Source organism: Aureobasidium melanogenum (genome assembly GCF_000721775.1).
Source record: "Aureobasidium melanogenum CBS 110374 unplaced genomic scaffold scaffold_11, whole genome shotgun sequence".
NCBI classification, from domain to species: domain Eukaryota; kingdom Fungi; phylum Ascomycota; class Dothideomycetes; order Dothideales; family Saccotheciaceae; genus Aureobasidium; species Aureobasidium melanogenum.
In genome coordinates this window covers 313,302-341,050 of record NW_024470063.1, presented here as the reverse complement: position 1 = coordinate 341,050, position 27,749 = coordinate 313,302, and the positions used below count along the sequence as shown (strand labels likewise).

Genomic DNA, 27,749 nt, shown 5'->3' with positions numbered 1-27,749 from the left:
CAGCTCTCTTTCTTCGACATCACCATAACCCACACAGCATAACCTACAATGGCGGATCAACTCGCAAATCAGCTCGAGGCTGCCTCGCTCAAGTATGCCAATACTGGTCCATAGATCTTCTGGACTTTCGCGCTGACAGTTATCCCCCTCAGTGAATCATCGCAGGCAGACGGCAACTGGAGGTCAGGATTAAAGGTACCTGCCAAGGACGGCAGAGTCCAAACAGAAGATGTTACAGCGACCAAGGGTCTTGAATTCGAAGATTTTTACCTCAAGCGCGAACTGCTCATGGGCATTTTCGAGTCCGGCTTTGAAAAGCCCTCGCCCATTCAAGAAGAAGCTATCCCCGTCGCTCTTACCGGCAGAGACGTACTTGCTCGCGCAAAGAACGGAACCGGAAAGACCGCCGCCTTCATCATCCCCACTCTCGAACGCGTCAACCCTAAGAACAGCAAGATCCAGGCCTTGATCCTGGTACCTACGCGAGAACTGGCTCTCCAGACATCGCAGGTGTGCAAGACGCTTGGAAAACATCTTGGTGTCAATGTCATGGTCACTACTGGTGGTACTGGCCTGAAGGATGACATTATCCGTTTGAACGAGGCTGTGCATATTCTTATTGGTACCCCTGGCAGAATTTTGGATCTTGCCAGCCGTGGTGTCGCCGACCTGTCGACCGCCCAGACCTTCGTCATGGATGAGGCCGACAAGCTTCTTTCTCCCGAATTTACCTCTACTATCGATCAGCTGCTTTCGTTCCACCCTCCGGACCGCCAGGTCATGCTCTTCTCCGCCACTTTCCCCGTCATTGTTAAGGAGTTCAAGGACAAGCACATGAAGGACCCTCACGAGATCAACCTCATGGACGAGTTGACGCTACGTGGTATCACCCAGTACTACGCTTTCGTCGAGGAGAAGCAAAAGGTGCACTGTTTGAACACCCTCTTCTCGCGTCTGCAAATCAACCAGTCTATCATTTTCTGTAACTCAACCACTCGTGTTGAGCTTTTGGCAAAGAAGGTTACCGAACTCGGCTACTCATGCTTCTACTCGCACGCACGTATGCTCCAACACAACCGTAACCGTGTTTTCCACGACTTCCGTGCTGGCCACTGCCGTAACCTCGTCTGTTCCGATCTTCTCACCCGTGGTATAGATATTCAGGCTGTCAACGTTGTCATCAACTTCGACTTCCCCAAGAACGCCGAGACTTACCTTCACCGCATCGGTCGTTCTGGTCGTTTCGGTCACTTGGGTCTCGCTATCAACTTGATCAACTGGGAGGACCGTTTCAACCTGTACAGAATTGAGCAGGAGCTCGGCACTGAGATTAAGCCCATTCCTCAGCACATTGACAAGGGTTTGTATGTTTACGACACTCCCGAGAACATCCCTCGCCCTATCACTAGCGCTCCTCAATTGCAGCAACAGCCTCAAGAGCGCCGTCAGCACCACCAGCAGGGCTACCGTGGTGGCCGCGGTGGTAACTACCAGGGACAGCAAGGTCAAAGAAGAGGACCTCCTCGCAACCAGTATCCCTCTCAGGGTGGTCAAGGTGGCCAGGGCGGTTACCAGCAACAGCAGGCCCAGTACAACCAGCAAGCTTTCGGCGCACCGCCGCAACAGCAACAGCAGCAGTCTTCATACCCTCAGGGTGGCTTTGCCCAGCCTAACGCTTTCCCTACACCTCAAAGTTTCCCTCAGCCCCAGGGACAACAACCTAGCAGGTAGTTGGGGGGACTTTTCTCTATTTGATCTATCTGGCGTTCTCACGGAGTTTTAATTGCGCGGGTTTATTTGCATTCTCACGATGGGTATGAGGAGAAAGGGAAAAGCAAGACATGGATTTGTTTTCGCCACGCTACCACGAAGTTATTCTATCCTCCTTCCGGTCCAGCACAACGTCGACGTCTCTATATTCAACAACATCAACCACACGCGCGCTCTTGAACAGAGCAGACCAGAACTACCTTCATCATTTCGACCGTCTTCATGCGCCATATCGACCTGACGATTGCCTTTCCATTTCCCGACCCCTTTCATACACATGTACCATTACGTTTTTCTTTTGCACATTTCCCCTCTAACCGACAAGTCGTCTTGTTGGCCTACAACCGGCTGGACCTAGGTCAACTGACGTCTTGTTTCTACTTTGCTTTTTCTTATCACAACACTCACCTGTGCATTGCACGTCCTACCAAGACCCTTGATCGACACTCTCAGGCCAAGGTCGGCATACATTTTTTCGAATCCGATCTGAGCTTGATTGCCGAGAGCGATACAACACCCCTTCTGCTGTGCAGCGGTTTCTAGGAGCTGCTGCACTGTACTTGAACTACACGACACAACTTAAAGAAGACGAACCACCGCTCGTAATGTCCCAATCACACCACACCATATATCAACTGTTGATCATCCACCTCAATAGCCTAGCCGTCAGGCTCTCGAGGTGTGAACTAGATCAGTACCAGGATGTTCTCCACCCGCGCCTTTTGCACTTCTCTGCGCTGAACAGACTTTGTTTCCAACAATTGTCTTATTGAATGGGAAAGTGAAAGATCAATAGAGAACTGAGACCAGAACTGGTTGGAAAGAAACAGTAAGAAAAGAATTTTTGAAAGAGGATGAAATTGATATCTCAGTAGTTTAGCTAGTTCTGTTGTAGCTTACTGCTGACACTAGCAAATGACAATCTTTCTCTTTCAATTCTGTTGTTGACGAAATTCCATGAGATGGATTGCATGTTGTGCTTGGTAGGTTTTTGTTCGACTTGCTTACTGCAGACCTTTTCACCATGGGAATCCGAGAAGTCGTGAATCCATATTTTCCAAGCTATGCCTTTTCTGCATCTCGTGGCATCTTTTACTTCACCGAGGGACTTGACTTGATTAAGCAACTCCGACACTCGCACGGTGCATCGAGTGGTGCGAAACTCCACAACTGGAAGTTACAGATGAGGGGATGCCCGTATTTGGAATTGTGGGTAACCCATTCCCTTGCTCCGCGCAAAGAGCAATGGTTTCTTGTGTTGCTCCTTCCCATTTTGAGCTGCGTAACCACTCTTAAACTGGCAGCCCAAAATGTTACCATTATCAAGTACTTTTACCTGGCTTTTGTTATTGTCAGATACTTGTTACTTCAGGATGTCATTGTTTTATTCGTCCTCTGTCTCTCGGACATGCCTCGCTGCGGGGTCTGGGGCCATCTGCGGGGCCCCCAAAGCAGGTTCACCAAGCCAAATCCAAACTCAATTGTGATTGATCCGAGGTCATGTCTAGAATGCACGACGTAACTTGAACCATGTCTCGACCTCCTTCTTAGTAAACCCATCCCTTCTTGCCATTCTGCTGACTACTCAACATACACTCCGCATCATGCCAGGCAAAACTACCGTCTTCTCGATAGCTGCACTAGCAGCTATCTCGGCCTACATTGTCCCGCCAATTCGACATGAACTGACAGTCTTGGGAGTCGGACGAGCAATCCCGCAGTCTACAATTGCCAATGCCGTCGACTATGTCAAGATCGAAGATACGACGCATTGCGAAGACTTGCATTACTATGAACCTGCGAATTTGCTGTTCACGGCTTGTGAAGACAACCCCAAACTCCGTTTTGATTGGTTTCCTCCGTTGGGGAGTTTCGATCCGCCAGCAGGTGTTGCACAGGGCAGCATCCATGTCATTGATCCCGAGGTATGTATCTCTTTCTTGTGCAAGAAGGAACGACAAATCTGATGAAGATTGTAACAGACTATGAAAAGCATACGTCTGTCTTTTGTCAACTTTGACGGAACTTTCGTATCTCATGGAATCGATGTCATCGCCGACCCTCAGGCTAAAGATGCCGTCTATATTTTTGCAGTGAACCATGTTCCGGAGCCCGAGTTTGTGTCTACCCGCCGCGAACACATTGTCAAGTCAAGTTCTCGCATTGAGATTTTCAGACATGTAATTGGCAGCAGCACCCTGAACCACATTCGCACGATCTCACATAAGCTGATCGAGACTCCCAACGATATCTATGCCGTCAGTCCAACTGAGTTCTACGTCACAAATGACCACAGACATAGAGAGGGTTTGATGAGAGAGCTTGAGACTTTGGCACCCGTCGCATGGTCGACTACTGTCCATGTAACCATCACAGACCCCTCCGAAACTTTCTATACCAAAGGCTTCGAAATCAAGACTGCACTCACAGGCATCAAAAACAACAATGGATTGGGCCATGTGTACGGCTCCAACGAAGTCACTGTCTGCAGTGCAGAGCGAGGCATTCTCTACCGCTGCATCCCCGACCCCGAGGCCAAAACCCTGGCTATTGAGGAAACTGTGCACATGGATAGTACCCTCGATAATCCATCTTGGTATCACGACCGTTGGGCTTCTGCTGATGACGACAAGAGCGGTTACGTGCTTGCCGGCCTGGCGCGCGGTATCGAGCTCTTACAGAACACGAGAGACCCTACAGGCAAGGATCCAACATTCGTGTGGTTGGTGCAGCACCGACAATCTTCTTCCACCGTCGACAAAGCTGTACAAGCTAAGGGAGATTGGGAGAAGAGACTTGTTTTCGCCGACGACGGAACAAGACTTAGAACAGCCAGTGCAGCCGTCATTGTGGGCATTGACCCAAAGAAGGAAGGAGGAAAGAAGAAGGGCTGGTTGTTTGCTACTGGGTTCATGTCTGCGAACGTGGTTGCTACAAAGATTGATTTGTGAGCATAATAGTTGTCCATGACTTGAACAAAGATCAAGATAAACATCTATAAGGAAGTCCAAAGAAATAATGACATTTTGACTCTCTGTGAAAATACCTCTGTTTCAATAAACCACTGTGCCTTTTTATAGTGTCCGTTTTGCACTGTGCTATACTCGGAGTACGAGGGAAGGTAGAAACCCTTATATACCGGGAGTTCATGACATCTTAGCTCTCTGTGGACACACCGCTACTTCAGTAAACAACTGTGCATTTTTATAGTGTGTATTCTGCTCTCTGCTTCACTCGGAATACGATAAAAGTCACAAAAATCAACGCAAGGAGACTATGCTTCAGAGCTAGGTAGAGGGTACAGCACCTCTCTAAGCCCTCTCCCGTAGATCTGCACCCAATGTTCTATTGTAAAAATGCACAGTGCTGTTCACGACATGAAAGTGTCGTAGTGGAGGGCGTCCTGAACGAACATCTCTTTGGACCATCTCCCGATTCACGAAAGTACCATGCATTCTAATAGGCAGAGATGTTAGACTTCCGCATGCAGGAGATGGAATTCTGTAAAGAACAGAAGTGCAAAAAGGCAAAAAAGGATGCCGAGCGGGAGATTTGAACCGCGGCGCGGCTCGGGTGCAGGTTGTTGAGCAACCGTGACCCGGCCGCTAAGTCGTTGAACCGAATGCAGGGTAGATTGGTGATTAGAAAAGTATATAATGGTAGGAATGGGGAACTTAGAGAGGAACAAAACACTGTTATGATCTGTATGTTTGCTCTGTCTCAGACTCAAACGAAGTCCCACAAACTGTTATGCTATAGTGCATCGCCTTCATCCACCATACACTGTCCCCTTGGAGCCGACGTATAAGTCACCTTACACCATTTCATCTCTGCCTTCCTCTCAGATATCACATTAACCCTCCTCTCCTTCTCATCAACCTCAAAAGTCCTTCCAGTAATCCCTCTCAACCAATCTTTCTGATCCTCAAGTCTGAACTTTGCAGTCCCCGCAATACATTCATCAATCAATTTACTCCTCTGAAAAATCTCAAACAAATTTTCTCTTTCCAGCAATGTGTCCATGAAAAACTCCATGCCAGATTTGAAATCTCCATTCAAAAGGGCACCGTATATCGTGAGCTCGATTCGCATCACCAATAATTGTAACTGCAACCACAGAAACTGTCGATACGCGGTGCCAGAAATTGAGACACTGTTGGGTTGAGTCGAAGAGAGTATACGAGTATGCACTCCATCTTCTGGAGGAGAAACGGTGATACTGATGCTGTCGAGGTGTTGAGCTACTGAGTGTAAAGTCGCAAAGGCAGGCCATGATTGCCGTGCACCGCGGCCGTCAAACCAGTGTTTCCTTGTATGGTCTTCGTAATGAGGATCCAAACCAATCTCCAAGATCCTCCAAGAAGGCAATTTGATAATTGCTGATGTCAAAAGCGTTTGCATGCTGCGATGAAAGAACTCTCCTTGCAGTTGCAGAGTCCGGATATATTGGCTTGCATGAACAGGCAGTGAATTGAATACTTTCGCAACAAAATCGGGATACTTTGTGGAACCACCGTAGTCGTACATGGGGCGCCAGACCCCTAGTGGAGTGCTCGCGTATAGTATCGGTAAGGCTTCTGAGTAGATGGTTCGGCAGGTCAGAAGGATGGCAAAGCAGTGTGCCCCGTTGCCGAGTGCGACACCAGGATTGCCATACTTTTCGTCGAATAAATTTCCATTCATATGGCTGCCAACAGTTGATGGTAGCCAATGGGGTCTCGAGCGGTTCATGCGAATGTCGTAGCTGAAAGCGCCATGATTATCGGGGATATATTTGTATATCATCGCACGCAGCTCTCGCGGCAGGTCCAAGAATGAGATACCGTTGCGCTGCACTTCATCTGGATGCTCCAATTCTGGTGCTATTTTAGCGTTTGTTTGAATTTTTGAATGTCCCATGGTAAATTGAAAGAGTCTTGAGAGACCAGAGAGTGTTTCGTACTGAACAGATACGAGATGCACGCAAAGTTGGCGTCTGGTTGAACATACCCCGCAGAGAATCCTCCAAGCTCGATTGTGAAAGATGTCGAACAGAACACAAGATGGTATGTAATGAGCATGTTAAAAAGCAGTTGTAATTTAGCTAGAGTCTACCATCAAGTTAATCGGAAGCAAGCCCAGAAAGCAAGCTGTCTAATCTCGTGATTTTCGAACATGCCATCAGCTTCTTCACCCCTTCCAGCGCTCCTGCATACCACTGAGCCACCCTTCGGTCTTTCAGCTTTAGCAACCTTTCATACGCCTGTCATTGCTGACTAATATGTGCGGATAGTCGTGGATGGAATTTTGTTGCTAGTGTTGTTCTTGCTGTGATTGGTCCGATTAAACAAGCTGTTTTAGTCTGATGAGTCTGATGACTGGTCGAAGTACTGAGGGAGGAGGTCTTGAAGCAGAGGCAACGCAGCATTGCAGTCAGTAACCTTAATCTTTGCCGACTGTACGAGCCATTTCCGAGCAGCCTCGTTGAATTCCTTCCTGTCATTGTTATATTCATCCGGCAACCGGGTATAGCGATACAACCATTCTACTCTTGCTGGCTTGTGCTCAAGACTGTCCAGGGTTGCGACGAAAAGTTTGGCAGCGTCAGGATGATTGACTGATGAGCTTGTGATTAATACAAGATATCCGATGCTGATGTTTCCTCGATTCGTGATCTGAATTAGAAGCCTCATGGTTTCTGCCGTTAACGTGTAGCATGTGTACGTGAGTCTTGATAGATACGCCCCTCCAGGTTGACGCATGTATGCCAGTAATCTTTTCAAGCATCTCAAGGAAAAATCCGAGTCGTGAGAAGATAAATGCATGCTGATGTGCATATGTGCCAACGAGACGGGCGAGGCTTCCCTCATGACAGTACGACATGTTCGTAGGATACCGGACTGTACATGGTTGTGCGGAAGTTCGAAGGCATAGGATAAGTGTTGCTCATGGTTGAACCTTGCAAAGCAGGTGTCATGTTCTATGTTGAGTCGGCAGAGACTGCATTCACGACGAAAACCTTGCAGACGATGAGCATCCCAGGGAGCGTGAATCGCCAAACATTTCCCATCTCTCACAGGAGTGAAGATGTAGTGGTAGATCATGTTGCGAATCTCAGGTGGAAGCGACAAGAAGGGAAAGCCTGCTTGAGCGGGCTTGTTCGACTCAAGAGCTGATGCACCAGCAATGTAAGCTGTTTCTTCTTGGGCTGGCATCATGCTGCTTGTGTGCGTTCTCGGTGATGCTGACGTGTGATGGAGATCAGAAGACGGAGGGGACGATGGTGGATGATCGAGTGTTTGGCCTGATGAAGGCGGCCACGAAGGTGCCATGACGGTGAGAGTGTGAGGTAGAAAAGTGGAGATGACAAAGTCAAGGTACGAAGGAAAGAAGATCTTAGAGAAGAGTGAAAGTGCGAAGAGTGAAGGCGTCAGCTCGGAAAGTTGCGTTGTAGAAGTTGTGAAGGCAGGTGCGATGCCGGTACCGAAGAAGTCACGGCGAGCCGCCCAAGAAATTCAAGTGCTTCTCACTTTGAACCGAATGAACAGGAAGTGGGTGGACTAAAATGTGCGTATTAAATTCATCTGGAGGGTTTCAGGTACGTGGATATTGTTGACCGAAGCACTATCAACTGCTAAGTTCCACTCGCTTACCCAGAACAGCACGAGCGTCACTTTCAGTCAAGATTTCCAAGCCCATCTCTTCTAGCACATCTCGGGCGGCCTCATTGTCCATGAACACTCTTCTCTCAACTTCGAAGAGTCCCCATTTTCTCTCTGAAGCTGTTTCACCAGAACCTTCAGCATCGACTTCGACAGGGATCTCCCCCCTCACAGGCAGATCGAGCAATGTCAATCCATTGTCAAGACGCTGCATGACGTTTTGGCCAGTGCCGGCACCAAGATAACGATCGAAAATGCTGCAGATACCCTTGAAATCGGACATGAACTGCGACGCGCCAGCAGTTGAGAAAGAGTGTCGGAGCAGCACAGTGTCCCAGAGCGTGATCTGAAGACTGTGACCGACAACGCGGCAGATACGACGCAATGCAGACTTCGACAAGGCGCGCGACAAGAAAGACAGATGTGTGTCTAAGAGAGTGAGCGGAGGATCCAGCTCAGCAGTCAAACTCGTCTCTCCACCACTGCCTGCAGCCGAAAGAGATGCCCAAGGATTGATGCGGCCGTACGGTCTCAGGACGTCGCGGAGGTGGTAGATCAAGGTATCGCAAATGACTTCCTCGCAGCGAACACGCAGTCCGCGATAGCTTGCTGCCGTCTGTTCGAACAAGGCGCCCTCGAGCTCTTGGTTCTCTCCTGCGTTGCTGATGGCAGCGTTTGTCTTTGCTGCGATCTCGGTCATGTTAAGGTCACCCTTGATGTCGATCTTGTTGGCAGCTCTGTATTGCAGTTCCTCCCAGATCTCAAGGAAGAAGACATCGTCGCTCCAGTCACGCATGGCCTTTTCGAGGTATTCTGCAGAGCCAAATATACGACAAAGGTGATCCATGCCTTTGACTCCTGCGAGCTCAGCTTGCTCCTCTTTGGTGACGCCGTGCACGGCACGCCCGACGGCTGTGGTGTTTGTCAAGAAAATTTGTAGGCTGTCATTGATTCTGCCACGGAATCTCTCGAAGATCTCGATCTGTATATCAAACAAAAAACGGAATTTCTGGCTGAATGAAGACAAAGACTTGTAGCGGTCCGTAATGGTCTCAAGAAGATCATTGACACGGACCGCCGCTTTGGTAGGCTTAGTGCTGTCTGCAGATACTGAATCATAATCAAGCTCTCCGGTCGATCGATCAGAGATAATGTCTCGATAGCGTGCCAGCGCAAAGTCTTTCTCGACGGTCAGCCACTTAGAGAAGTAGGACTCCTTTTCGAGGATGAAGTATGCCAGACCACGCCAGACGGTAGCGGGAGAGAGCGGCGTATAATTCCATTCCTCCTGAATGGTCGCATCGAACGCCATGACTTCATGCATCAAGTTGCTGAACAATTGGGGCTGTTCCGAGACTTGAGGAAGGATCGAACGCAACTTCTTCTGCAACATGGGGATCAAAGCAGTGATTAGAGCCGACGTTGCTTCAATGTAGGCAGGTATAAATGCAAGATCGGAGCCTCGGAAGTTAGCCAGGAGCTGTGGCTGCAAATTCGCTTGGAAGAATGCGCAGTAGCTGTTGATAAGATCCAAGACATGGTTCAAGAAGTACTCGGGCTTGTCCAGACGGTTGGTAGGACGATCTCCAGAGAAGTGGTAGTTGAAACGAAGCTCAAGCGATCTGACCATGATCTCGAGAGGAAGCAGAACAGCAGGCTCATCCTTGGATGTCTTTGAACTGTTTGCTGCATCTGCTGCAATGAGCTCGGATTTTTGAAGATCGATGAGCTTCTCGATGTGGATGTTCCATTCTGCCTGCAGACCCGGAGGCACCGAGATGCCCTGCTTTGGCCAGCCCATCTTGGTCAAAGTTGTTTCGAAGTCGGCTGCTAAAGATTGCTCGATCTGGGTGCGTGCACTATGGGCAGTTCTCAAGACATGGACAATGAGATGAGGAGCGGCACCCTCTGCCGCATCAGACAGAGGCTGTAGACCGGTAGCGAGAGCGGACAATCTCTTGTATGCGGTCAGAGCAGCCTTGTCTGACTTTCCCAGCTGTTCATTGATCTCTTGTCGCAAAGCGTCCACCTCTTGCAGTATCTCAGCATAGCCCGAGGCCATGTCAAGCTTCCTCAGTCGTTCCATACTGGTCTCAAACTTTTGTAGGGCATCATAGCTGGTGTCTGATTGTGTGACGACCTGAAGACGGCGGTCCAGGTCTTGTTGGTCTCGCTGGAAGGCGGCGCCTTTTTCTTTGATCGAAGTCGCATGTTGACTCGAGGCTTGCTGGGCGATTTGATGGTCGTTGCGGGCATCACTTAGCTATGTCAACTGTCAGAGCATGCATCGAAGACAATATACTGGCTCCTCTCCCATACCTGCTGCTTAAGCAAGTCTTGTTGTGCTTTGACGCTGTCCAGTAGTGAATCTAGGGTTTCCAAGTCGGCAAAAGCCTGTAACTTGTCGTCAAGGAAATCAACTAGCCGGACATCATTGTCCTGATTCCTGCGATAGTCGTCGAGCGCCATTCTTGTTGCGCAGAAATTGTTGATCTGGCAAGCTGTTCGCTGATGCCAAACTCAAGGCTTCTGATGACGCGCGTGGGACGGAGATGGTGGCTACGGAGCGCTCTCTCCCGAACGCCGACCAAAACACGACATCACAATGTTCATCCTTCGCGCGTTCAACTGCTGCCTGCAATCGGATGCAATTAGTTTTTATTATATGTAGCAACCTCTCCATGTAAGCAACGTAAGGTAAACTCATCCGTTTTCAACTTCCTTGATCTCGTTTCTTCGCCGTCATCAATCGTGCAAAATGACTCTCCCATCGAATCTCTTTGTTGAGCCTGCCTACATTCTCACTATACCACACATTTCCGCAGTCGAATTCTGCATTCTTGGCCTGGCCTTTCGCTTTGCTTTGCTTGGCCGTGTAGATGCTGCGCGTGACTTTACCGAGCTTTATTACTCTCGCCCAGCACTGGAAAATCTGAACTTACGTGCACTGGTCGTGTATTGGCGAATGACAGAATTCCCCACCGGCATTCCAGAAGACTTTACGACAGATGCCTTCTTCGAGGACTACATCAAATCGTACGGTTATGAAGATTTGCGATGGCCCGCCGATGTTAAGCCACATCAGCGCACTGAAGACGAAGCTGGCTTAAATGCCATCTTGTCATCTGATCAAGGTTCCAAGTACCGCATGAGCCCAGCAATCATACCGGCTTTGGAGATGACTGTCAAACTTGCTGAAGAACGCAATGTTGATCCTCTGACTGATCCCAAGATCAATGAGATTCTGGCAACATTTCCGAAGCGATCATTCAGCACCTTGGAAGAATCTTCCTTGGTCGGATCTCCTCGTTGTGCAAGAGTGTTCATGTCCGGAGCTTTGGCCAGAATATGGGGTCTGTCTGATCAAGAGCTTGACTCACGAGCTGCCGAACTCCTCGAAGCATCTCGACAACGCTATTGGTATGGACCCTCATCTCGAGGTCCAGAAACCATATCGGAGCTCCTTCAGTCTTGTAACAATGACACCATAGCAAGATCAGATTTGCACTGGCAAGAGTTGGGCGAAGAGAAGCCTACCACGCTCTATCGGTCGCCCGCTTCAGACGAGCAAATCTCAAATCTTGAACAAAGACTCAACGTGACTCTCCCCGAAGACTTCAAAGCCTTTTTACGCATCAGCAACGGCTTCAGATTAGAGACTACCGACTTTGGGGGCATTTGGAATGGCTACTTTCCCGGCCCGTATCTCCGATCTGTTGATGAAATCGACTGGATTGATTGCAGACAATGCAAGCTCGGGTTTTATCAACTGACTCTGCCTGGTTTGCTCAAGGATTATCGCGATTCTACTCAAGCAGATGGCGAAAAACTCCCAAATACACCTATCTTCACCGACGTCGTCTGTATAGCCAACGAAGATATCTATAGGATATGGCTTATTCCTCCTCGACTGATGCAGCAGATGCGGGACCACTACAAGCAGCTGTACGAAATGGTGAATGACGCAGGAAAACGAATTATTGAGCGCGCCATTGATGATTTTGCTGGTAGTCGGGACGAGTGGGAGAAACTAGACTGGGGGTGTTGGGCCAGTGGCGGTGAGATTTCAGAGGACAGTTTCAAGAGTTTCAAAGCATGGCTGGAAAACGCCGCTTGGAATGCGAAGAATGCAGGTAGAGACTATGGCGAGGAAGAATGATTGCACAGGTTATAGTGACATAGCTCTGTGTTATCACGCACGTGTGTACAGACTAAGGTGCGCATATCTCGAACTTTCTCAGCTTCCTACGCAGCTCTGTTGGTGAATCGTAGCTTCCACTCCAAGCAAGAGCGAGGTCGACAACACTTTTATTTAAAAACAGCCAGCCCCTGAACAAGAAGCGTGACATTTTCACCACAAAGATAACCCCATCTCTTGCAGAGTCATAAACAGGGAAATCTAATTATCTCTTGTAGCGGTCCGTGTGGCGCAATGGCTTGCCATTGCCGTCATGTTCTTGGTTCGATTCCAGGCGAGGCCGCTATGGCTGAACATTCCGCTTCACCAACTGACACGCCGTCGCTAGAGCGAAGTGGCCGACGGAAGGTGTAGTGAAGTGGGAGGTCTCTTTTTCTTTTTTTTGGTTTCTAATACTCCATTGGATCTTCCTTGTGTTCGCAAGAGTGTCATCTGTTGCGTCAGATCGATTCCCAGATACGGAAATAGATAGAAATTGGTAAGCTATCTGTTACGCGATGATGTTTGATACCAGGGATGTCCTCAAAGGATTCGAAAACTGCTATTTTCGCGAGGATTGAATCTAGAAAGTAACGATGATTTCACTATATGCTGCATTTGAGCACATAGAGAGACATGTCTTTGAGACAAAGAGTCCGAAATTTATGTGCTTTCTTGTGTGAGGACTTTCTTCTAGCTTATCTCGACAACACGATTGAAGACCAGTAGCAACTTCCGGAAGCCGAAGACACGGTCTTTGGAATGTCTTTTATCTCTGAAAGACCTTTGCAATGTCTCAAAAAATGAGCTCTTCTTCGCTGTTCCTTTGACCGTTCTCGTCAGTCATAAACCTACAATTACATCCTGATTATCGACAAGATACCGGTCTCCTCCCAGTCTTCTTGAGACCACCACAGAGCAGCAATCATGGCTGAGAACGAACACATTATGACGACGAGAGCCAAGCAGAGATCCAGGGCTGGTGCCTCTAACGACACAACCCCTACAGTCTTACCAGCTGTTCCCGAATCCACGACTATCACCAAACGTACCTCCAGCACAAAGTCCAAGGCACCTAGTACCAAACCTGTCACCGCCACTACCTCAAGATCAGCTGGAAAGAAGTCCGTATACAATCCTGATCTAAGCTCAGATGCCGAAGACAACGTTACCGTCGCCATACCCGGCAGAGGGAAGAAACCTGTCTACAACTCAGACCCAGGCTCAGATGCCGAAGACAATATCACCGTCCTCCCACCCCCTATCACTACACAGCCAAAATCAATCAAGGGCAGGGGGAAGGAGCGTCAAGTCAGCAACGTATCAAGCACCCTCAACGACAACATGCAAGCTCTATCATTCAAAGACCCAATGCCACCTCTCGCCTTACTCACCAACGGCAAACAACGCACTGCTACTACGCACAAAGCCACTCCCAAGAAAGCTACATCCAGGAAGCCAAAGACCAAACCTCCAACCTCAGACTACGAGTTTTCTGACCCTATTCCTGCTGCGCAAACCCCTGAATCTCGTGCTGTGCACCCCGAGTACCCAAATTTGCCTCCTGAAGTCCCCGTCGATGATGAAGGTGTCCGTAAGTTTGATACTCTATATTATATCAAGTTCCGGGGGGACTGCAGCTGACTCTGAATTCAGCCACAGCATACTACGCCAAAGTGGACGGAAAGGTGAAGATCTGGGGCAAGAAGCGCGGTGACTGACCTGGTCATTGATCTTGGCTCTCTTGCACTTGCACGGGACCCTTACCTCTGCGAGCTTTCTTGCGAGCCTCTTTGGGATCGGCGGCTCGACGCATAAGTCGTATGCGGCTGTCTCGCCAGTTGGGCAGTGAGGGAGGGAGCATCTAAACGCCACTGAAGGTGAGGATAGAAGTGATAGTAGTGACAGCAGAGTGGATCAAGGCAAAGATGCAGGAGCGATCGAGCAGAGTGAACTAGTGACTTGCGAGAAATGCAATGAATCGTAGACCCAAAAAGTAGCAATACATCCAGCACTCTTACGAGTAATGCTTGCAGAACAAAGACTCACCCAAGTAATCAAAAACAAAATAAATTCGTATACAAATATAAAGACATGATCCTCCATCCAATCACGTTCAAGAAGAGTTCGAGTTGTCAGCACAAGAAAAAGCAGATCCAATCTGTCCCGAAGCATACGCCTGCTTAATCTGCACCACAACACCATAAGTACCTCCAACACAAATGAACATGCCTAATGGGATGAAGAACGCATGCATCCAGAACATGATCTTTTGTCCAGTACTGCCCTTGCGGTACTCCCGATGGTCATAAATCCACAGCCAAGCGGGAAGTGCGATGGCCAGAGGGGCAAAACAAATACTGCCGGCAAGGGATAGCAGGTACTCGAAGATAGGGATGGCTTCTGCGAGAACGAAAGAGATAATTGCGAGACCGAAAGTGCAGGAGAGCCAGGTGACCCAGTGAATCATGGTGTTGGATTGAAGGTGTTGCGAGTCGCGAAGGACACGGACGAAGATGTATTTCGCGGCGACGTGAAGGTAGAGACAAGCACTGACGACCAGACTGGGTAGAGCGATACCGTAGCAGACCATCTTGATGGTTTGACCAGCACTCTGTAACGACTATCAGTGACTGTGCACAAGATCTTGGATGAAGAAGACTTACACCTAGAGAAGGACTGGCGACCCACTTTCCGCACCAGCGGTAGACGACAAGACTGAAGCTGAGATAAGCAGCAGTGACGATGCCCATACAGATGAAAAGAGCTTTGCGGTAATCTCTTGGGTTCTTCATCTCCGAGATGACAGGAAGCATAGCACTGGTACCAGCTCCAGACACAAAGATCGTGCAAGAAGCGACCATGCCCGCAGCAAAGCTAGGATAGGCTATGGCATAGAAGCCAAACTCATAAGGGCCAGTTGGAGGAGCAGCCGCAGGGCGGTCGCGTGTGGTGACTGCAACGACAATGATAAAAACTGCGATGAAGATAGAAGCAAATCCGATCCAAGTAAGCCAGCCAATTTGATGAAACTTTCGTGCTGACGCCGCGAGGGCCACGAAGAAGGTTGCTAGGACGGCCCACCAGACAGTGCAAGCACCATGATGTGACAAGGCGTTGATACCAATGGATACACCCACGATACCAGATCCAGTAAGGATAACGTAGGCGATGATGAATAGGGCGCCAGTCAATTCCTTCATCCAAATCCCTCCAACGACGCCTGCCATGTCGGCGATACTGTGACATCTCGGGTGGTTGTTTCGGAAGTCGCCTTGTAGTACTGCTGTGTAGGTATTCAGGGCTTGCCAACCGATGACACTGAGCGAGCCTCCGACGGCACCTAGCGTGTACATCGCTGCGGGGATAGACAGAACACCGAGAGCGAAAATGGTCTTGAGGAAGATGACGGTAGCCATTGGCCATCCCACGGTTCGGAAGTTGACTCCATCTTCGGTCTGCTTGAAGACTTCAAAGTCCTCGCTAATGCCTTCGAGCTTGTCGGGTTCTCCTGGTTGTGATCCTATGTGTAGGCCTTTCTCTTGGATTGATGGTGTGTAAGACATGTCGGATCTTTTGCCACTGCTGGACAGAACACTGAATGCTGGAGATCAAGAACGACAGTAGATACTCGTACTTGAGTAGTCCATGTTGGAGTGCTAGTTCTGGCCTACCCCAACAGCGATCACAGTCACATCGTATCTTGTTGAGCCACGTGAGATGATAAGCAGGGGCTCAGAGATATTCTGCAACGGTCTCATGGCCATTGACCGGGGTAGTCGATGAGATATGGACACGATTGGATGGGATTGTTTCTTTGCTGTTTCGACGGCCGGCCAAGATATGCCACGGTTTGGGGTTGAACAGATAAGGGGAAAGATAGGCGATGTTGGGGTTTGTGATCTGCGGGGAATTGATGACAATTGGGGTCGTTATCACATCGAATGTGTCCTGACTCCACGACTGACTCGACCGTGATGCCTGACGGAAGAACAAGGTCTGCAACAACACCGTCAATCGAACGTGACAAGAAGGCTTCCAACTTATCAGTCCTACTGCTGGAAAATTGCCCTGCATATGTCAAACGGAGTGTGGCAGACGAAATCAAAAGCCGGCCGCTCACACCAACGAGTCAGCGACGAAGATGCTGTACCTGCCATGGTTTTCCAAGACAATTTAGCCAGAAAAGAGGCACACGGGAAGTGATGGGACCAGCCCGTATAACGTAGGAGATTAAAATGTGGTATAGCGAGTATGTATATGCGAGTTTTGGCTAGTGCGTGCGTCTTGCATACATGCTTCTTTTGGCAGTTTGGTAACGAATCCCAGTTATGTGGCACCCACATCTGCGCAAGGTGTTCATCAAACAATGAACGCACTTTGCAGATGGCGCCGCAGGCAGTTTCATGCACGATATATTCCGTACACCTTGAGATCCGGCCATCGCGCCGTCGGCCAGCTCAGGATGAAACCGAGGCATCTTCTAATTGCGACCCGACGTCTGCTTTGGCTTTTATATAGAGTTTCGCGCGAGGTCGGATGCTGCACTGGTGGCATAGCCTAGTCAACAAGTACCTCGAGCCTCTTCGTGACTACACCACAGCACACTACTGCAGATCAAGCGCGACCACCATGAGAGAGTCTCGAGAACTGGTTCCCGTACATACCAATTCGAGACGAACCTGAAGCGTAAGGATAACCGCAAGTTCAACTGCAACACCCCTGCCGCCTGAGTAGTTCACGGTGTGGCGGTGCCTCATTGTTCGACTAGCAAACATCTATCATTTGACCTTCAGTTGCCATCGTCGTCTTCCACACCACAGCTTGTTTCATGGAACACCGAAGTTCAAACTCTGCCTTGGCGTTCCAAGATCAAGTCTACCTCGCCCGCAAGAGCGTCCAAGATATGCTCGGCAGGATACCGTGGCTGCCAGCCTATCTTCCTTCCGTGCTCTGCGATGAGCATGCATCTTCCACCTAGTTGGAGAGCCACGACATTCTTATCGCAACCAAGCCCAGCAGCCATTTGCTCAAGTGCAGCATCGTCGGCCGTTTGAATCTGAGAGTCCGTAATAATACCACGCTCATATAGCGTTTCGGCCATACGAGCATAGATGTCATCCCAAGCCACGCTACCAGGAGATGCAAGATAGTATCCTTCTTTCCCATAACCTTGTGCTTTACCTGAGAGGATGTTGCGAAGGATCTGAATGTATAGGTTAGCGTTGTCGCCGACATGACAGACCGGCCAGAGCTGTGCACAAGTTTAGCAATGGTCCAAGTAGACTGGAGTAAGTGTTTGCGTACAGGACGATCTGAGTTCACTCTGTAGACTTTCTTTGCTGCTTTTGCGGCATTCACTATAGCGGGTGTCTGTATGGAGATCTGGTTACCGAAGCCTTCGCCCTTCCCATCTGCATGCGAAGTCAGTGTTGTGACAAGACTTCAGCTCTCTGAAGAGACATACAAACAATGCACGGCATAACAACATAGCTGCGGACGCCAAGGAACTCGCTGAGCTCGGTCACAGTGTTGTTTGTTTGTACGAGCTGATCTGTTAACGTTGTTCGCGATGAGGAGCAGCGCAAGATCTACCTGAGACAACATTGAGCTTCCAGGATCTGTATGCTTCTGGATTGTATAGACATTTTGACCGAGATCAGAGAATGGTTCATTGACGGGTGCATTGACGTGCGATGAGATTGATTTGGCTCCGCTAGTCTGGACAGCATCAATATCTCTGCTCTGAGATGAAAGAGGTCTAGGCTTACATGTAAGAGATGCACCTCTGCCCCATTCTTCTCTTTCAGCTGCGAAAGTGCTTTGATGAAGTTGACTCGAGCCCCAGCTTTGATTGCATCGTGAAGTGCGAAGACGATGTTGATCTCGTGTTTCAGCACAGCTTCCTCAACCGCTTTGGCGTTGTAGGAATCAAAATTCAGAGGCTGAGCACCATAGTCTTTCACGGCTTGAGCTTGAGACTCTGTTCTGACCAAGGCGTAGAGGGTGTTGTAAGCTGGAAGTTCAGCTTGTTTCAAGCGATGGAGGAGAGTCCCGCCCAGATAGCCTGAGACTCCAGTCACAAGGATATTGTTTGCAGACATCCTGGATTATTAGGGGGCGCTACCCGACAGACGGACTGGCGAAGACCAGATATATACTCGGAAGGTTGATAGACACCCCTCACTAGGCAGATCATCTTCCCTTCGAGCGGCTAGGGATTATCCGACTTCATCAAGATCCGACACGGCTTCCGTCTATCCACTAGACGTGATACAGATCTGTCAAACACCTTTGCATAGACTCTGCAAAGTCGCCATGCTGACTTCCAATGCTGTGAGTCGGACATGCTCGATGTGATGACTAAGCTTCTCATTACCTAATCGGTCAAGGTCGACCCCGCGACGCCCCGCGATGTCGTTCGGAAGTGACAGGCTTCCATCGGAAGGTAATAGCTCTAGACTCATTTATTGATCTGTCATTGACGTGCTTCCTCACAACAAGTCCACAACACCCACACATTCGTACCAGACATGCCAATCACTTCTGGAGCCCCCGCCCACGGCGACCCAGCACATCTGCTGCCACCATCCTGGACCAGCATCATCACCGCCTGGCTAGCTGAAGACACTCCCTCCTTCGACTATGGCGGTTTCGTCGTAGGCGCTGCACCCGCTACTGCCCGCTTGCTCGCAAAGTCTCCTGGTATCCTTGCTGGTGTGCCCTTTGTGGATGAGATCTTCAAGCAACTGGAGTGTAAGGTGGAGTGGTTGGTCAAGGAAGGCGATCTCGTGGGCCAGAATGGAAAGCAGCATGTAGCCACTGTTACGGGGCCTACGCGGAACCTTTTGCTCGGCGAGAGAGTAGCTTTGAATGTGGTTGCTAGGTGTTCGGGCATTGCGACAAAGTAAGGCACCTCCTTGTGCGCACTGCTTCGGTACAAGAAGCTAACATACTGTGCAACAGATCCCAATCCCTCCTTACCCTCCTCCGCAACGCCGGCTACAAAAACACCCTCGCTGGTACCAGAAAGACCACCCCCGGTTTCCGTCTTGTCGAAAAGTACGGCATGATTGTTGGAGGCTGCGACCCCCACCGTCAAGATCTATCAACCATGACCATGCTCAAAGACAACCACATCTGGGCCTGCAACAACAACATCGCCACCGCTGTCTCTGCCGCAAAAGCCGCCGGCGGTTTCGCCATCAAAGTAGAAGTGGAATGTCAATCCCTCAACGAAGCAGAGCAAGCATGCGACGCAGGTGCCGATGTAGTCATGCTGGACAACTTCACACCCGAAGAAATGAAGAAAGCAGCAAGAAGCCTGAAAGAGAAATATGGTAGTGGACCTAGAGGGCCTTTGGTGGAGGTCAGCGGTGGCTTGACCGAGGACAATGTAAGTGATTATGTTAGTGATGATGTGGATGTTATTTCTTCGAGTAGTATCCATCAGGGTACCAAGCATGTGGATTTCTCGCTCAAGATTGTGCCTAAGGGTCAAGAAGCCAAGGATGGCAAGGGAGAGAGCACTGCTACTTAAGAAATGAGCATGTATAGAATGTACAAATAGAAGAAGATCGAACTTTGAGATACTCTCCCTGGTTGTGCTTTCTTCTCATTGTTCTTTCGTGGTTACAATCCGTACATCTTATCTCCTTACCGATAAGGCGAACGCGTCACTAAGAACTACCTCGACACTTACCCGGCTCATTCGAACGTACCTTCCTCTCTATCGTGTCGAATCTCCATGTACATCTTTCTACGCAGATGGTACTCGTGCAGTCCTTCCGTGACCTCTAACACCGTATCGACACTTTTAGCGTGTCGACGCAGAATCTAGTCGCCATTGAACCCGGTTGTCGATGATAATTACCTGCCTGTGAACGTATACCCTTTCTCCCAAGCCTCCTGAAAATCATGACTCGTGCTTTCCGTCCGTAACTTCTAGCACCGTACCGACACCACGAACGTATCCACGGAGAGCCATGTCGACATCGACCAGGCTATCGAACGTCGGTGGCAGATTCGAATTCGTAGAGGACAGAGCAGACATGAAGCTGGCGTCGGTGAAGCAGAAGCTTGACTCTGGTGAAGCAGAAGCTCGACTCGCATTGGATATGGTTGTTCAGCATATAGAGGTCTGTTGTATAAAGTTTTTGGTGCTTGTGAAAGTTGAGGAATTGGATATGTGAAAAGTGCAGGTGATCATCGGGTCTGGTTGGTGACTTTCATTGTGCTCCAACTGCAGTAACGAGCAGATAATATACTATAAAAAGGCATAATTATTTTAGGAGAAAAGAAGGGTGTCCAGAGATAGTAGATACAATTCTGCCTCTCAGTGGACACTCTCTATTTACCGAGTGTATTGTGCATTTCTGTAGGTACATTTACATAATCCAACACACAGGGGACGCTACAGATCTATCTTAGTCTTTAACACCCCACTGCCCAACCATTCCCATAGCCTCCTCACCACCTTCCGCAAGCAGACCTGTCTCATCCCTCAACACCCCAGCAACACAATGCCATCCATCCCTCCCACCACCATGTCTCAACACCTCATCTCTAAATCTCGATCCAGCCTCTGGATCCACAGCTCCCATTGCACTCCTCTTAAACACATCCTTCCAAATCTTTCCGGCGATGGCGCGATCGAAGAGATAGGAGTAGTATGTAGCGCCATACCCAAACAAATGCCCGAAAAAGCCTTGCCAAGATGTGCCGATAGGTTCAGGAAGAGAGGAGTATTTGTGCCAGACATCGTGGTATGTCCTTGTCGAGTCGAAGTTTGAGGACAGGGGAAGTTTGGAGTGGTAGGTTTGATCCAACATAGCCAATAAAATCTGTGCTTCGGTTTCTGTGCCTTGGCTGTGTGTGTCTAGATTTACGCGTTCGGCGACTCGTGTTGCATCTAGTGGTTTGTCGGTTTCCCAGTGACGGGCATACAAGGCTAGGACTTCTGGTGCAGAGGCAAAGTGCTCCATCAGCACCGAAGGCAGTTCTGCGAAATCGGTGGCGCATCGTGTTCCACTGACATTCTGAAGAGCTGTGCGGCCGCAGATTGAGTGCAAAGCATGACCCATTTCATGGAAGAGTGTTTGGACTTCTCGGAAAGTGAGTAGGGCAGGTCGTTTAGTCGCTCCTCCTTGCGGGATGGCGAAATCGCAAATTAATGCTATGGTAGGCAATTGGTACAATTCGTTGTTATCGCGTTTGGATTTGTTGATTGCTAGGCCATCGGTTGCGGCTTCTTGTGCAGTATCAAAGAGATTGCCTGTTGCGTTTCGCAAGGCTTCTGCTTCTTCGAGTTCGTCAGGAAGAATGCGGCGGCTGCAGCGCAGAGTGAAATGTGCTGGGTTGGGAGACTTTCCGGCTCGTTCAAACAGATCGCAATAGATCACTGCAACATGGCCTTCGCGATCGTCGATTACATCGAGACGACGAACGTCGTTGTTCCATGTCTCGCCGGGAGCGGCTTCCTTTGGCACCAGACGAATACCATAGAGACGATGGAAGAGGCGTGATAACCCTTGCATGACAGTACCAAGTGAGAAGTAAGCTGAGAGCACATCAGGGGTGCGGGTCTTCGATCTCATAGATGACAATAGACGATGTTGATAGTAGTCTCTGTCCCAAGCATTTAGCTCGCCAGGGAAGTTTCCGCTCTGAGCATCACATTTCTTCATCTCTAGTAACTCCTGAATCTCTGATTGCACACGCGGTGCATTGTCGGCGGCCAGCGCGTCCAAGAACTTAACCACGGCTTCAGGGCTTTTGGCCATCTTGTCGGACAGAGCCATGTGAGCAAAGGAGTCATGTCCAGATAGGCGAGCAAGCTCAGCACGTCTTTGTAGCAGATGTTCTAGACGTTCAATGTTTGCTCTGGCCGATGTGCGATTGGCCATGTAGATTTCTCGTCGCGTATCTGCGTCTTCAACAGTGCGCAGGGCTAGAGAAGCAGGCATACCGATAGTAGGCAGAGAAACACTGCCCCACCTGGTCAACTGCCTTACGACCAGAGGATCCATGCCCTTCAGCTTGCTGCTAGGAAGCTTGAGAAGCGGCGTCTCTGGTACCATTTGATCGACGAATTCAGGCCCGACCTCAGCAATTTCATTCGAAAGTTCGACAAAAGCCTGACGATCTGTATCAGATAGATCAATAGCAGACTTTGCAAAGTCCCTGGCAAGAATATTGGCAACAGTCAATTCTTCTTCGCTCCATGATGCGACAACCTCCGGGATGGCAAGAGCAGCTTTGAGTTGGTCGTTCAGGCCAGTAGTGGTGTTCAATACATTCATGTACTCAAACATCTGAGCATATGCCTGTGTAGCAGTAGCTTGGATGTTTCTGTCTGGGTGTGTGGAGCGAACAAAGTCGGAAAGGTCAATGACTCGACACAGCAAGTCACTCAGACGATCCAAGTCTTTGGCAATGTTCTTGTACTGTTCCGTACTGTTGTAGGCCAGAACTTTTGTGACTATGCGCTTGCATTTTGCGAGAGTGATAGAAGCAAAGTGCTCGAAGCCTTCGGGTCTGGTGAGGTAGCGGTTCTGGAAGAGGCCTAGGGATTTCTTGGAAGGATGGGTTTGCCTGGCAGAGAATTCCTTCCAGAAGGGCTGCGAGTCGAAAATTTGGCGTAGGGTGGCATCCTGGTGCGACGTATTTGGATCGGTATGCGACACAAGCGGCGGGGCGGAAGCGGATTGAGAGGTTGCGGCAGCGGTCGCGGAGGTAGCGGCGGTGGCTAGACGGCGACGATGTTCATGGCGGAGACATCTGGCACATGTCCAAGGCCTTATCGGGGGAGGTTTGAGCATTCTCGGTCCTTGTTTGAGTGCTCAAGAAACAAGCAGCGTCATTTGATATTTCTTGTGCTCGGGTGACGATGATGGACCGGGGACTTTTGGTCCGAGGGTGGAGAGTCGCAGTTGCAGCCGGCGCAGCTCTCACTTCTGCCCTTCGTCTTGTCTGTAGATAGCACGTCCAACCCGCCGTCGACGAACTCACAATGGCCTTCCAGCCCCTCCTACGGCATGTAAGTGGACTTTAAGAAGATGCGCTCGCCAATTGACCTCTACTGACGCTATGTGCAGCGCGCCGCGCCCGTGGCAGCCCTAACCATGGCTTCGCTTGTTCTCTACCCTCAGAGAACCGCCTACGCCGAGGAGCTTACACACGTACGAACATTCGCTCAATTGTCTTACACATCCCTCGTCTTACACCATGATGCAGCACACGCGCAAGCCCATCTACGACAGCCCTCTTGAGGCCACTCCCTCTCCCGCTGCCATCCACGCGACCACCCTCAACCCAGAGCCCGTCACTCCCCCAGTCCGCGACAACCAATCCCAAGCCTCAAAAGTCACTCCCGAGATTGTCGCCGCCAGAGTCCTCGGTCAACCCGCAAGCCCAACACCTACCCAGCGTCTTGCCGAGCAGATCAAGCGCGCCCGCGTCTTCTTGCACGCCCAAGCCGTCAAGGCCGAAGACAACATCGATGCCGGTCTTACCAAAGCCCTCAACCTCGAGCACTCGTTTGTGTCTACAGTGCAATCACTTGCTCCTCCCAGAGAGAGTGGTGAGCGTCTTCTCCCCGGTGGAGTTTACGTGCTTGTAGCTGCCATGGCCGGCAGCATCATTGCTCGCAACCGCAACATTCTGCTTCGTGGTATTGTTCCCGTGGCTACTGGTGTCGGTGCCTCGTATGCCGTTCTTCCCATCACTACCCGCAACGTCGGCGACCTTATCTGGAAGTACGAGGAGAAGTACCCTGTTATCCGTGACAACCACATCCGTGTCCGTGACGGTGTTACCCACTTTATCGAGACTGGCAAGGCACACTCGCAGATGGGCTACTACCAGGCTGTCGACAAGGTCCAGGGCGTGCGTGAGGCCGTCGAGGAGTGGGTTAGAAAGGGCAAATAAATCACAAGAGCGTTTTTTCCCTTTGTTTCTTCCCTCATAGACTTTTGTTTTCTCTACCTGTTTTTTTTTTTCCTGCTAGCCATCCTGGAGAAAAAGTCTGTATATTACGATATCTTTGCAAAGCACAAACTGCTTACAAGAATGGCATTTCGTTCTGTTCCCAAGTGATGCTAGATTATTCAAACATCTCCAGCCATCCATTCTGTTAGATTGTGATATGTTGTTGTATTGATACATTTAATGCCGGATCATCTATCCTAGGAAGTATTTATCGATTTTCCAGAAAATCTTGCGCCAGAATTGCCATTCTAAAATCCGAAAACCATGACTTATTGCAAGTCCTGTGCCTTCTCAGCAGCTTGGCTCTCGTACTTGCTGCGAAGATACTCTTCGACGTTTCTATCACCAGTGGCATCCACTCTCGGATCCTCTGGTTTCTGAGGAGCTTGCTCTTCAGCTGCCTCCTTGTTTTCCTCCTTGGTGCCATAGCCTACGGCAGCCAATGCGCTTGCTCCAACGCCAGCAGCAGTAGTATACGCTTGCCCAGCAACCTGCTTGGCCTGATCCACATAAGAGGGTTGCGGCACTTCAGGCTCGGGCATAGGGTGTTCCTTAGGCGCCTGTCCGATCGTGTTAGGTTCATTTACGCCATAGGTGTCGCCGAAGGTGCCTTCGCGCTTGTCGGGGGTACCGTTGGCCATGGTGCCGTGGGCGTGCGTGTGCGCTTGCGCGATGTAGCTCGTACCTGTTGTGCCTGTTCTGTTTGTGCTGGGCTGGTTCTCAGAGGTCTGTGTGGATGGGACTTGGTGCTGTTCGCGCACGGGGAGTGTAGTGGCTGGGCTTGCTGCTGAAGGAGTGCCGTCGTAAGTCGGTGGGGGCATGGTTTCCTGGCCAGGAGGTGGGCTTGGAGGGTGTGTGTCGATGCCGCTGGTGGTTCTGTATATGGATGCGTCTTGTCTGGCCTTTTGGCTTGCGGCTGGGGCGGCAGCTGAAGGCTGCTGTGATGACTTTACAACAGCAACCTTGCGCTCACGAGGCTTGCCATTCTCTGTGCCTACTGCGACCGCAACCTTATCGCCGTTTGGCTCAGTTACCCATTTGATAGGTCCGCTAGGGATTGTGTCCAGACCGTTGAGCTTGTGCGGTGAAGTCCATTGGAGTACATTGTGTAGATCTGGGTCGATGTTGGGTAGTTCACCAAACTTGTACTTCAACTTGCCGCCGTACTGCTCAGGAATGTTCTCTGGATCGATGTACTTGGAGAGCGTTGGGTACATTTCTTGCTTGGAAAGAATAAAGATCTTGGACTTTTGGTGTGTTAGCGTCTTTCGAGTTTATCAACTGTGATCAGGGGAATTAAGACTTACAACAGTGATAGGATCAAACCACTTCTTGACCCAGCTCCAAACAGTAGGGAAGAATGAAGGTGCTCCAATAATGAAGATTCTGTCCAAAGTCTCTGGATAGTGTGCGGTGGCCAGCTGACTGGCATCTTGCATGTGGTTCTTCAGATTCCAGAATTGTCTCAATCCAACGTTTGAGATGTCAACAATGTTGCTTGATTGTGATACAGGAGTTTCTGGGAAGGGGCGGTTGGGCATTTCCGAACAGAGAGGCAGCACAAAGTTGGTGAGGTTCTCGTACAGGGCGAACAGACGGAGCATCTTGGCAGGTATCTTAGACTGCACAGATTGGTTCTTAGACGAAGTAGAGGCCTCGTATGCCGAGACAGCCTTGCTGTTCAAGTGGGCGACTTCGAAAAGGTATACAGGAATACCGCGACGGTCTTGACGACCAGTCCATTGAGGGTACTGCGAAGTGTCAGCAGGTTGACAGACCAGTTGCAGTGTGATGAACCAACCAAAACACGAGTCTGCTCGTACTCGCCAATGTCGATGGTGTTGTAGAGCTTCTCGAGCTGGTTCTCCTTGCGCCAGTCCTCGGTGTCCTTGAATTGACCAAATGCTTCGCTTGGAACAAACTTGCGAGCACGCAGATACCGCCTGCTTGAGTCAGCAGGTGTCTTTCCTGGTCGGCCATCCACCTCGCCTCACAGCATTGTTTCGTCATCGTGGGTGGGCTGTCCATTGGGGCCTCCGGTTGGGTTGTAGTATCCCTTCTCCTGACATAGCTCTTTGAAAGACAGCAGTGCCTTCTCTTGTCCAGCACTCAAGTGTCCTACATGGGTCGCTGGGTACTACGTTGCAGTTGTCAGCTTTGGCTGTCTTGTAACTTTGACTTTGCGGGTGCTGATGCGCACTTGGTACGACTCGATACGCTGCAAGTCGGCTCCAGACATGGTTCTTGTCGATGGCGGCTGTCACTCTGCGAATATATGAAATGATAGGTCCTTAGGAAGCGGAATTTGGGACAAGAATGGTAACCCGACAGCAGCAAGGTAACAATTCTACACAGAGTTACAGGTCATCGTCTCTCCTGGGCAGCGTCATAGTGTTTCGTTTTCGGTCTGCTCGGAAGCCGTTCACCGCCAAGCAACCCTTCTCTTCCTTCCGACTTCCGCTCTTTCTACCTCTAGGACTCTGGGACTCTAGGATTCTAGGACGAAAGGAGTCGACAACATAGGGCAAACACATGGCTTTGTCGAAGGCTGCTCTTGAATGCCATTCTCATCACTACGTGCAGGGCAATGTGGACTGCAACACGCCTCTGCAGAAGCGAAGCGTCATTCATGATTACTGATCCGTGGCCTCGTTACGAGTAGGTCATTTTCCGATATGGCTTTAGACCCATGGCATGAATCGCAAGCCTGCCTTAGGTGCAGCCTGTGTAGCGAGGGAACAAACACCTATAACACGTATGCGATGCGCGGCTCTTCTTCCCACTATCTTGGCGGCTGTCTCAGGTCCGATCCACCGGCATGTATAACTCTATAAGGTTCTTTCTACCGATCAGCAAATCAAACACGCTCTCACGACAAGCAACCCAACGTCCCCGCCACGCATACTCGCTAACGGCCGTGTAAATGCAAGAGTAGCTCATTTTGACTGTTAAGGTGGTGCTGTAACACATGGCAAAGTCAGTAGAGAACACTGTTTCTTTATCTGATCCACTCCTGAACACGTTCTCTGTATACCCAAATTCATCATCCATACTCGCTCAAGGCCAGCCGCAGACTGAATACATCATGACTCACGACAAGGCGACACAGGCACCATTCACCACTGCTACGTGTCGTGCATACTCCCGGGGCGGGCCATAACGCTCACCGTCCC

The 27,749-nt window shown here is 49.9% G+C and overlaps 13 protein-coding genes across 13 annotated transcripts; 6 read left to right on the top strand and 7 right to left on the bottom strand.

The window, feature by feature from the left end:
• Window positions 1-48: 48 nt before the first annotated feature.
• On the top strand, window positions 49-1,731 carry M437DRAFT_84804 (DEAD-domain-containing protein; the record flags this gene model as incomplete). Its single annotated transcript, XM_041028169.1, has 2 exons — window positions 49-92; window positions 153-1,731. 2 exons carry the CDS (start codon window positions 49-51, stop codon window positions 1,729-1,731), a joined length of 1,623 nt encoding a protein of 540 aa, XP_040879487.1.
• Window positions 1,732-3,374: 1,643 nt separating this feature from the next.
• On the top strand, window positions 3,375-4,721 carry M437DRAFT_49291 (calcium-dependent phosphotriesterase; the record flags this gene model as incomplete). The annotated part of the gene is made up of 2 exons (XM_041021812.1): window positions 3,375-3,695; window positions 3,753-4,721. 2 exons carry the CDS (start codon window positions 3,375-3,377, stop codon window positions 4,719-4,721), a joined length of 1,290 nt encoding a protein of 429 aa, XP_040879486.1.
• Window positions 4,722-5,523: 802 nt separating this feature from the next.
• M437DRAFT_75602 (uncharacterized protein) lies at window positions 5,524-6,669 on the bottom strand (the record flags this gene model as incomplete). Its single annotated transcript, XM_041026455.1, has 1 exon — window positions 5,524-6,669. One exon carries the CDS (start codon window positions 6,667-6,669, stop codon window positions 5,524-5,526), a length of 1,146 nt encoding a protein of 381 aa, XP_040879485.1.
• A 437-nt stretch (window positions 6,670-7,106) lies between these two features.
• Window positions 7,107-8,081, bottom strand: M437DRAFT_66332 (uncharacterized protein; the record flags this gene model as incomplete). The annotated part of the gene is made up of 1 exon (XM_041024729.1): window positions 7,107-8,081. The coding sequence occupies one exon, from the start codon at window positions 8,079-8,081 to the stop codon at window positions 7,107-7,109; it is 975 nt and encodes a 324-aa protein (XP_040879484.1).
• A 295-nt stretch (window positions 8,082-8,376) lies between these two features.
• Window positions 8,377-10,880, bottom strand: M437DRAFT_75601 (uncharacterized protein; the record flags this gene model as incomplete). Its single annotated transcript, XM_041026454.1, has 2 exons — window positions 8,377-10,674; window positions 10,731-10,880. The coding sequence occupies 2 exons, from the start codon at window positions 10,878-10,880 to the stop codon at window positions 8,377-8,379; spliced, it is 2,448 nt and encodes an 815-aa protein (XP_040879483.1).
• Window positions 10,881-11,169: 289 nt separating this feature from the next.
• Window positions 11,170-12,570, top strand: M437DRAFT_49171 (uncharacterized protein; the record flags this gene model as incomplete). Its single annotated transcript, XM_041021793.1, has 1 exon — window positions 11,170-12,570. One exon carries the CDS (start codon window positions 11,170-11,172, stop codon window positions 12,568-12,570), a length of 1,401 nt encoding a protein of 466 aa, XP_040879482.1.
• A 945-nt stretch (window positions 12,571-13,515) lies between these two features.
• On the top strand, window positions 13,516-14,309 carry M437DRAFT_84799 (uncharacterized protein; the record flags this gene model as incomplete). The annotated part of the gene is made up of 2 exons (XM_041028168.1): window positions 13,516-14,182; window positions 14,245-14,309. The coding sequence occupies 2 exons, from the start codon at window positions 13,516-13,518 to the stop codon at window positions 14,307-14,309; spliced, it is 732 nt and encodes a 243-aa protein (XP_040879481.1).
• Window positions 14,310-14,704: 395 nt separating this feature from the next.
• On the bottom strand, window positions 14,705-16,154 carry M437DRAFT_49265 (amino acid transporter; the record flags this gene model as incomplete). Its single annotated transcript, XM_041021806.1, has 2 exons — window positions 14,705-15,202; window positions 15,255-16,154. The coding sequence occupies 2 exons, from the start codon at window positions 16,152-16,154 to the stop codon at window positions 14,705-14,707; spliced, it is 1,398 nt and encodes a 465-aa protein (XP_040879480.1).
• A 1,280-nt stretch (window positions 16,155-17,434) lies between these two features.
• M437DRAFT_49534 (NAD(P)-binding protein) lies at window positions 17,435-18,692 on the bottom strand (the record flags this gene model as incomplete). The annotated part of the gene is made up of 5 exons (XM_041021851.1): window positions 17,435-17,842; window positions 17,896-18,002; window positions 18,056-18,137; window positions 18,184-18,309; window positions 18,360-18,692. 5 exons carry the CDS (start codon window positions 18,690-18,692, stop codon window positions 17,435-17,437), a joined length of 1,056 nt encoding a protein of 351 aa, XP_040879479.1.
• A 429-nt stretch (window positions 18,693-19,121) lies between these two features.
• Window positions 19,122-20,128, top strand: M437DRAFT_84796 (nicotinate-nucleotide pyrophosphorylase; the record flags this gene model as incomplete). The annotated part of the gene is made up of 2 exons (XM_041028167.1): window positions 19,122-19,495; window positions 19,555-20,128. 2 exons carry the CDS (start codon window positions 19,122-19,124, stop codon window positions 20,126-20,128), a joined length of 948 nt encoding a protein of 315 aa, XP_040879478.1.
• Window positions 20,129-21,014: 886 nt separating this feature from the next.
• On the bottom strand, window positions 21,015-23,408 carry M437DRAFT_49609 (zincin; the record flags this gene model as incomplete). The annotated part of the gene is made up of 1 exon (XM_041021858.1): window positions 21,015-23,408. One exon carries the CDS (start codon window positions 23,406-23,408, stop codon window positions 21,015-21,017), a length of 2,394 nt encoding a protein of 797 aa, XP_040879477.1.
• A 191-nt stretch (window positions 23,409-23,599) lies between these two features.
• M437DRAFT_84794 (uncharacterized protein) lies at window positions 23,600-24,516 on the top strand (the record flags this gene model as incomplete). The annotated part of the gene is made up of 3 exons (XM_041028166.1): window positions 23,600-23,626; window positions 23,685-23,768; window positions 23,824-24,516. The coding sequence occupies 3 exons, from the start codon at window positions 23,600-23,602 to the stop codon at window positions 24,514-24,516; spliced, it is 804 nt and encodes a 267-aa protein (XP_040879476.1).
• A 329-nt stretch (window positions 24,517-24,845) lies between these two features.
• M437DRAFT_49510 (CRAL/TRIO domain-containing protein) lies at window positions 24,846-26,815 on the bottom strand (the record flags this gene model as incomplete). The annotated part of the gene is made up of 5 exons (XM_041021845.1): window positions 24,846-25,823; window positions 25,884-26,327; window positions 26,378-26,519; window positions 26,571-26,713; window positions 26,777-26,815. 5 exons carry the CDS (start codon window positions 26,813-26,815, stop codon window positions 24,846-24,848), a joined length of 1,746 nt encoding a protein of 581 aa, XP_040879475.1.
• Window positions 26,816-27,749: the final 934 nt, after the last annotated feature.